The 9,546-nt window shown below is 33.4% G+C and overlaps 2 protein-coding genes across 2 annotated transcripts; one reads left to right on the top strand and one right to left on the bottom strand.

Annotated features, from left to right (window-relative positions):
• Positions 1 to 573: 573 nt before the first annotated feature.
• LOC116135168 lies at positions 574 to 1,150 on the bottom strand. Its single transcript, XM_031420877.1, has 2 exons — positions 820 to 1,150; positions 574 to 741 (listed from the first exon to the last, which is right to left on the bottom strand). Exons 1-2 carry the CDS (start codon positions 1,084 to 1,086, stop codon positions 574 to 576), a joined length of 435 nt encoding a protein of 144 aa, XP_031276737.1. The 5' UTR covers positions 1,087 to 1,150.
• Positions 1,151 to 4,751: 3,601 nt separating this feature from the next.
• On the top strand, positions 4,752 to 9,337 carry LOC116135184 (putative PAP-specific phosphatase, mitochondrial). The gene is given in 10 exon segments (XM_031420888.1): positions 4,752 to 4,852; positions 4,963 to 5,059; positions 5,180 to 5,282; positions 6,458 to 6,669; positions 7,000 to 7,059; positions 7,626 to 8,014; positions 8,433 to 8,511; positions 8,589 to 8,639; positions 9,192 to 9,291; positions 9,294 to 9,337. Coding segments are annotated over 10 exon segments (1,236 nt in total).
• Positions 9,338 to 9,546: the final 209 nt, after the last annotated feature.

The following is a 9,546-nucleotide window of genomic DNA, read 5'->3' as shown; positions in this document are numbered from 1 at the left end:
AGTGTTTTTAAACAGTAAGATTAATATTTGAAATTGAAATTAATATGAGAAATTTGTTTTTAATTTCGTTACCTAATCAAATGTTAAATATTATTAAAATATAAATTGTTATAATAATAAATTATTTTAATAAAACGTATCAAAATATTGTATCAATAAATCCTTTATAAAAAAAAATATATCGAACAAATATTTGAAAAATTATTTAACTCAAATAAGAAAGTTAAAATACTCTACCAAATACATTTGATTCAAATCCTATTATTGTAATAATAACTTAATTCAACTCAATATTGTTATTTCAAAAATCCTACCCAATAAACCAGACACAATTTTTTATCCGACTTTGCGACCGAATTTATGTCTTTAATGCATAATGAACTACATCGACACCATTTTTTTTTTTTTTTTTTTTTTTCTTCTCAGAAGGCTAACACAATAAGATGATTCATTCTCTCAATCAATCTTTCCTTTAGTTGGATTGGATTGTACGCGTAGAACAAAAAATTAGTTGAATTATAAATTTTTGAGCACGGCACAGGAAGACACTTTTTAGCTAATTAAAGTTAAAGCTCAAAACTGGAACTCAGAGTCATCCCATTGAAGGACTGCAGAATCAATATTCTGCTCTCGTTTCAGTTTATCCTTCATAAACCAGTCACATACTCTCCCTGCATTCAGCTCCTCAATTGAACATCCTTCTTGCTCCGATATCACCCTTAGCAGATTCAAAGATGATATCTGCAACAACACTAAAACCATTAAGAGATAAAAAATTATCACTTCTAAATATACAAGGTTTTAGAGTGAAAGAGATACCGTTAAACGACATAAAAATCTCTCGTGAGTGCTTAGACCAGACATTTCAACTAAACCAGCTTCTTCTAGAGTCAAGAAAGTTCGCCTTTCTCTCTTCTTATCTCCTTCTCCTTCCCCAACGCATCCTCTCACAGTAAATTTTCTCCTGTAATAATCATTGTTTACGCAAAAATTTGTTCGAGTTTTTATTACTTTGTGATGAAGCTTTGAGGGAGTGGGAAGAAATGGTGATTGATAGTAGTTTTTATAGAGCTTGAGAGAAGTCATAATTTTTTACTTTTCGGTTGCGTTTTTGGTTGTCAAAAAGAGGTTGAGTTGAGGAAGAAAGGCTTATCAGTTAGTTCTGTTTGATTGCTTGATTTATGTGGTGGATATCGTTGATGAAATTTTGTTGATGAAAAGTGATAACGTACCTTGCAAGTCCCACGTGGCCTATATGAAAGCCAACCATTCTTTACCTCATATTTAAATTTAATTTTATCAAATATTCCAATAAACTACTTAATTTACATCAAGTTATATGATCAATTGACTATGAAAAACTATATTTGGTAAACAAAATTAATTTAAACCAAAAATGAAACCGTAAAGATTTGATTCAATCCAGCTAGAAATTAGTGTAATTTCTTAAAAAGTAGAAACACAAATTGATTTGGGCTTACATGAGAATCCGTCGCATAACTTTAAGCTCTTTTATTCTCAAAGATTGGAAAATTAGATACATATATGAATATTATGTACAGAAATATACTATATACAGATTCTCTTCAATACTGTCATATATTAATTAAAACTTCTTGAACTAACATCTAGAAACCTCTCGATTTAATCTTAATCAGCGGCGATCTGCTTGCTATTCGGTGATGATCTCAATTTGGACCCCAGCAGCTCAAGTACATAACAGTACGAAGAGATTCCTCCGCCTGCTTTAACTTGTCGTTCTTGCCAGACTTGAAACCACTTGAATCAGTAGCACCGGAGAAACGCCTCGCTTGCTTTGAAGAAGAAGAACAAGTGGATTCTTTTAAAGACTTGATGGTTGTGTCGCACTTTGATGCCAGCTCTTTCATTCCCTGCATCACCCTCATTCCTCCCTGGTAGAACAATCTGCTCATGAAACTCAAACTCATACACGAAACCCAACTAAGAATTTTAAAGATGTGAAGAAATATGGAGATATTTTTTTTTTGATAAGCAAAAGGTTACAAGAACTGTTATGCTATCAAAGTTTGGGAGAGATTAAGGTCGAGTTGTGGGGGCTTGTATATATATTGGTGAAGAAGGCCAATGTTTTAGGGAAACAACTGGCTATGACAGGTGCATTTTGGCGATAAATAAAACTAGGGGCTTTTGAGTTCTTGGGGATTAATCCTGTGGGTGGTTGCCACGTGTTAATTGCGTCCGTTAAAAGATTCGGATAAGCAGATAAGGACAATATGATATATACGTAGGATATTTGTAAGCTTCTGTTGTTTGAATCGTTTGCTTTTATTTTTTTATTAGAGGATAATTCTACAGTATAAGATATTTTTAAGAGATGCTGACTACAAAAAGAATTATTTTAAAACCAAGGGGGTCAAGAATCCGGTGCTAATCTCTTTACTTTATTGTTAATTGGTAAATTTAGTTTGGCAAAGGGATTTAGATGCTATTGACAAAGATTGTTATGTTTTTTATCCAAGTACTGAATAATAGGGGGCTAGCTAGATCAAGTTCAACCATTGGAACTTCGAAGTAGGTACGTTGAAAATATAATAAACTATAAATATTCTACCGAACTTCGATTTTAGATAATTATGTTTGTAATTAAGGAATATGGATTAATTTATTCTCCTCGGATAAAACTCAATTTTAAAATGGGTTTATAAGAGGATGGAGTTTAAGGGTTAATAAACCACCTTACCACCTAATAGACTCATACTTAGTGGATGTAGGATCCTAAAACATACATAAAGTAAATGTATTTAGCTTTATTTATAAACAACACGTCAAAATGGTTATAGTTTTAGAATCTCATTGCAATACACATGTATTATTATTATTATTATTAATTATTAATACAGATCTAATTTTTTTATTAATTATTAATTATAAATAGAGTAATAAATATAAACTCAACGTGTCAAAAAGTGTCAAGATTGAGCAATTTGATTGGGCGCATAAAACTACAAATCCTAGTTGTCAATCAAATGTGTCAAAATGGAATAATTCTAGATCCCCAAATGAGTTCCAAAATGTGCTACATTTCGATCAACCAAGAGGGGTATTCAACTTTATATATATATATATGCATTGCTTAGATTATATGAATTGAATTAAATGAAAGATATTTATTATTATCATCTTATTAGAAAATATTTATATAAACTCTTATAATATGGTCCAAATACATTAAACATATAAGTATAATATTATATGTATTATATAATATGGGTATTGGTTTAATGATAATAAAGTGCCAAGCGCAATATAATCTTTTGAGGGAGACATTTTGATGGAAGGTGTATTGCAATTAAATTCTATAAAGTATAGATAATCTTACAAAACCAACAGTAATTACTGTTAGTTATATAGGTGGTAATCTGAATACCACTTTGTTATTAGATATTTCTAAGATTATTTGGTAATCTTAATTTTATTACAATTGTACTCCCTAACAAATAAAATTTTAGGACATTATTACCCTTGTTCTTAAAACAATTTACCCAAAATAACACAGTCACCTTCCGACGACAGGTGGGCATCACCTCCAATCATTGGAACGACGTACAACCGATTGGATCTAGCTAGTCATATGCTGATGTGACCGTTTTTTATTAGATCCATCCATGGATTTGATTGAAAACGGACAGATCGAGGCACGGTAGGCCAAATCCCGCCAGTTATGCATCGTTCTAGCGACTTTTGACTACCGACCGATGATATAAGATACCTATCAATTTATTCCAATCTAATAAAAAATATTTTATATAATATTTCCAATAATCTTCAAAGTAATATATATTTTCATTAATACAATATTCCCTAAACCAAATGTATCTTAAGTGATTTTTATACCCGTTAAATGTGAACTCAGTGAAGTTCGGGCCCACAGGGATTATAGATTCTTCGGACCATGGTTATCAAATCGTGTATCGTATCGTGTATCGAAAACCTAATTTTTTAAATCGTGTATCGCGTATCGTATCGTATCGTAAGATACGTCTTTTTCAAAAAAATTAATAAAATACTCAAAATTTTCTAAAAATTAATATCATCCCCAAGATTAATTAAAAAATTTTGTGGTATTATTGACTTTAAATTACGGTATTACATAATCAAAATTAATCACAAAATTCCAAGATCAATGTCAATATTTATATCTCCACTTATATTATTATTATCATGTAAAATGGATAATATATATTCCTCTTCAATTTCTCCATGCAAAATGGGTAAATTTGGACAGGTTTTAGTGAATCGAGTTGGGTGACCCGGTTTCGACCCGAATTTTTTTTTGGACCTTTGGCCCAAATTAATAAAGTCATATCAATTTATATCGATATTTTTAAGGATACGAACGGATACGCATCGTATGGTAGGATACATATCAATGTATCAAAAGGTTTAGGATATACTCTCTGATATGTATCGTTGACGACCTGTATCGAATCGTATCGTATAATACGTATCGGGTATCGTAGGATACTAACAACCATGCTGCGGACAATCCTAGATATATGCTACATGAACCGGGCTTCAAAGGCAAACAAGAGGCCGTTAAGTTAAGCCCAACCCAAAATTACGGAAAAGGACAGGTGTGTCCTTCTATTGGCAACTGCTGACTGCCCATCCCTCCAATCTTACAGCGTCTACCTTTCTTCCTAGGTCCTACCTCACACCCTAACAATCACTACCTTCAATTTCACTTCATCAATCTCATGATTGCCGCCATGGATCTCCTCCACTATACTTCTCATTCCTCTACCCTCAGATTCTTTTGCCCCCATTTTTCTTCCCCTACACCTCTCCGCCGGCGATTCTTCAGTGTAAGGTCTCTTCACTTCACTCTTCAAATCATTCAAACCTCTTCTCACTTTTATTTTTTTGATTCGTTTTTTAAAATAAATTTAATTTTTTTTCTTTTGCCAAATTAATTTTCAGGTCGAGTCTTCCATTTCCAAATGAGAAGGCCAAGTATCACAAAGAGCTGGAAGCTGCAGTAGGTGTTGTGGAGAGAGCTTGTCGTCTTTGCGTTGACGTAATCTAATAATTTATTTCTCACTTTTCATTTACGTTTCTTTATGCTTTGTTCTAGACAATGTAGCAAACTAGAAGAATTACTAGCCTTTTATTTTTTTTTAAAGTGTTCTGATTGTAGGTAAAAAAATCACTGTTCTCCAGTGAAGGAGGGATTCTTGAAAAGAATGACCAAACTCCTGTTACAGTCGCAGATTTTGGGGTGCAGGCTCTAGTTAGCTTGGGTAACTTTTTTTCTTTCTCTGCTAGTATAATTTTCTTAATTTTCAATTTATCTAGTAACTGAAAGTGCTACTTGGACTAGTTAAGGAGAATCATAGCAACATATGTAAGAGGTTCATTTCTATTAGATATGGGTGGGACACCCACGATGGGACCACCCAATTTGAATATTAGATATGGGATTGCATTGTGACCTTCTCCGCACCTATGTAAGAGTTTTTCATTTGATGAAAAACTCTTCAACACAACTCTTAGGCAAATATATTTCTCTCTTCTTTTATTCTTATTAGAATCAAGAGGACGGTGGTTTGTGCTTTTTGATTGACAAGGAAATGAGATATTTATGCTGTGAACTTTATTGCAGTTCGTTTAAATAAAAATGTGATTGCTATGGGTGACTTTTGATATGATCTTGGGATGAATTAGGAATTTTGTAATTCTTAATTTACTAACAATTTCATAATGCAGCTGCACTTGGAAAAATTAAATTTATAGGAGGTAATGGAGGTGAAATATGATATCGACTTGCCAACAATTGTATTCCACAATTTACATGTTTATTCTTTGCATTAATTGCCACATGATCTTCCCTTTTGATACTATCATCATACATTGACTGACAAAGTATGCAAGTGCCATTAGCCACTGTTCCTGAATAAAGCTTCCTTTGAAATTATAGTTATTGCCACGTCGCAGCAAACTTTCCTGCACCCGTTGAGTTAAATTGTACTACTGGCTATTAACGGTCATTGTTGTTGCCACAAACTAACCATATTCTGTTGTAGCATATGACCAATCAGTCAATTGCCCTTGAACTTTTAGAGATATACAAGTCAAAACGGTTAGAAAAGAACTACTTTTGTGAGCATTTTCTTAGAGAGGCTAAGTCCCTCTCCTCATTTCCTTCTCTCTTTCTCTTTTAAGTGGTCCTGAAAGCATGTCTATCTCCTCTATTTGTTTCTCTTCTCACACCTTAGCATTTTGTCTATCTTCGACTGTAGGGTGAATAAAAAATAATTGGCCTGAAGGGCTCCATTAGTAAAAAGTTAAAACCATAGTATGGAAAGAATGATAAGACTGGCTATTTTTATTGTTACCAAATCTCATTAACCTTTTGCTCAGACTTCTGTTTTATAACAAACTTTGCTCATATTGCTTTTATGCTTTTTGGTGATAGAGCTGAATAAATTGTTTCCCTCTGTTCCCTTGGTGGCTGAAGAGGACTCTGCCTTTTTGCGTTCAAATAATCTGGTGGATTCTGTGGTAAGTACGGTTGCTGATCAAGCAAGCTTTGGTGATGATCCATTGACTGAGGCTGATGTGTTGGATGCAATTGACAGAGGGGGGAAGGATGCTGTTGCCTTTGGAAGAAAGCCAGCCACGTATTGGGTAGGTCTGCATGAACTTTTGAGGAAACTTGGATTGTTTGGAAATTTAAATACTTGTATTTATCTTACATTGGTTCTGTTTGCCTCATACACATCAATTGGTACATATAGATGGAAACACATGATTACATTTAACTTTCTCTGATGCATGCAATTAAAACCAACCATTTATTTGTTGTGAAGAAGGAATATGGATATTCTCTACTCTAAAACTGTGATCTTATGGATTGTGATATGATATTACAGTTTTACTTTGATCGTTTCATTAACCTTCACCGTTGAAATTGTGCTTTTTTTTATTACTCTAATCAAGTCCATAAACTCAATGTAGGTATTGGACCCAATTGATGGCACACGAGGGTTTTTAAAGGGAAGTGAAGCCTTATATGTGGTACGTCTTATTTCTGCTGGTAGCTCATTTGTTTTATTCTTTGAATTTTTAACATTGGCTTAGAATTGTTAAGTCCATTGAATTTATCATGTCTGACAAAAAGAAACAGTTTACAGCTGTAGTTAAATTTGCCTTCACTTTAGTGAGTCTAATTGCCCTGCCTCTTGGCATATAATACTCATCTTAGTCATGGAGTTGAAAAATGTCTAATGTCTCCTTTAGATTAAAGTGTTGGTTTCTGTTAAGTTAAAAGTATTAAAATACCACTAAGTGACTTGAGTCGAATATCTATAACAAAGTCTTCATAGTTTGTAATTTAACTGAGAAGATAAAAGTTAAGTTTAATTTGGAGAAGTAATGCTTGATGTGAACTTAAAATCAGAATGGTTCCTGAATTGATTCAACTGGTTGTTCAATCCGGGTTGACTAGATGACACAATAATTGTATCATTAAGAAGAAGAAATATGTCACAACAACCTGATGGACTATTTGTACTGAAAGTTTGATCCAATATTGAATGGTCTTGATTTTCTTCTTTGGCTAAGGTCTTATCCCTCATTTTCAGGTAGGTTTGGCTCTTGTGGTTCAAGGAGAGATTGTTTTAGGTGTTATGGGCTGCCCTAACTGGAAGGAAGACAAATCTTACAAATCCACTGCAGAGGTGCAGGGAAGCAAGAACATACCATTGGGATCAGGGGTTATCATGGTTGCTCATGTTGGTTGTGGAACATGGACTAAGAGGTTGCCAGATATGCTGGGTACCTCAGCCAAAACATCTGATTGTTGGACCAGGACCTTTGTTGACAGGTGTCAATTGGTACATGAGGCATGTTTCTGTATTCCAGAGAGTCAAACGTGGGATTCATTGCCACTGTCAGCTTTATTCAACGCGACAACTGATGCTAAAAGTATAGGGGACAAAGAAATTCTTCTTTTGCCCAAATGCTGTGGAAGGTTTGGTGTTATTTGAATAGTCATTAATATATGGAACTTATATTTTCCCTTGTTATTTCTTTTAATAGGAATTCTAATAGTGGTAAGAAGTAGTTTTCAATGGTTGTCAGAGTAATATATAATCATTGATTGCGTTTTATCAGGAGAAACCCTTGTGGTTTACATCCACATGCCTGTAATAAATGACAAGGTGATGCAATAAGCACCTTATCAGTTGAACTACAACTTTATTAAATAACGGTGAAGTTTGATTATCTTGAACATAGCACATTGTGTCATGTTAAAGCATAGTGTGTTTTCTAGTTTCAAAATTATCATTGTAATCTCTTTCTATAATCAGAATTTAGTTAATTGTCTGATACTTCATTCACGATCTTCATAACACACGCATGATATGGTTTATCTTGTTTCTATGTAGTTTATGCAAGTATTTGATGGTGGCTTCAGGTAGGGCATCAGTATTCATTCTTCGAGCAACAGCTCAAAAACATATAAAGGTATGTGGACCTCTTGTTGAATATTTAATAAAAACGACAATAGTTAGAACTGATTTTGGATCTTTCTTGTGATGTAGGCTTGGGATCATGCGGTTGGTGTGATATGTGTGCAGGAAGCAGGAGGAAAGGTAGGTGATTGTAATTGGCCTGTTTCTAAAGTTGCATGATTTTTAGCTGTCTGCAAATTCTCTGTATTAGTGCATTTTGATAATTTGAAATTAGGATATGTATTCTGAAATATATGATGCTGCCGAGTTACACTGAAGGATAAAAATCAATGCTAATCAATTAAACATATTTAAACTCAGCAGCTGTATATTTATAATAGGCTATATGCATTATATTCCTCCTCCCTAGATGGTTTATGTCAACACTGAAATTCCATTTCCCACCTTTTATTCAGATGTAGCTAATATAGCGCTTTATGTTGGAGAAGAAAAACAAATTGAATTTATTTTCCTTATATGGTTCTTATTACAAAATTTTGCGTTACAATAAGAAATCAGTATCGATCCTTGTTTTTCCTACTTTTGATGAATATATTTGTTTTCTTTCTGATTTTGAAATTTTTTAGTTTAGTTATAGTCCATTTGCATCTTCTGCCTCTTGGCTTTGCTCTTTTTTATTTTTTTTTTTTTTTTTTAATAAAGTAAAACCGTAAGACTAACACCACTAATCAGGTTACTGACTGGAAAGGGAATGAGCTTGATCTTGGTGCAGATCAAGTTGAACGACGAATCATATTCCCTTCAGGCGGTGTTGTTGTGAGCAATGGCAAAATAATTATAAGATCCTAGAGATGATCTCTTCCACTTCTCATCGTTGAAGGGGATGCTATCCTATCTTGATGTTCTTTTAGTTTGAAATTTTTTTTTTTAAAATATATATACTATAGGCTTGATTTAATTTACAATATTTATCAGTTCACTTGAAGAGGGGTAGTGATAGATGTTCATTTATTCGGAGATAATGAAGGGCATAAAACCCCTTTCTCTTTCTCTGAGAGTTCATTTTGTCTGAAGCTACTCGGGCAGA

This window comes from Pistacia vera, unplaced genomic scaffold (assembly GCF_008641045.1).
Source record: "Pistacia vera cultivar Batoury unplaced genomic scaffold, PisVer_v2 Contig296, whole genome shotgun sequence".
Classification (NCBI taxonomy): Eukaryota; Viridiplantae; Streptophyta; class Magnoliopsida; order Sapindales; family Anacardiaceae; genus Pistacia; species Pistacia vera.
Note: the sequence above shows the minus strand (reverse complement) of the source record. Positions and strands in the feature narration are given on the sequence as shown.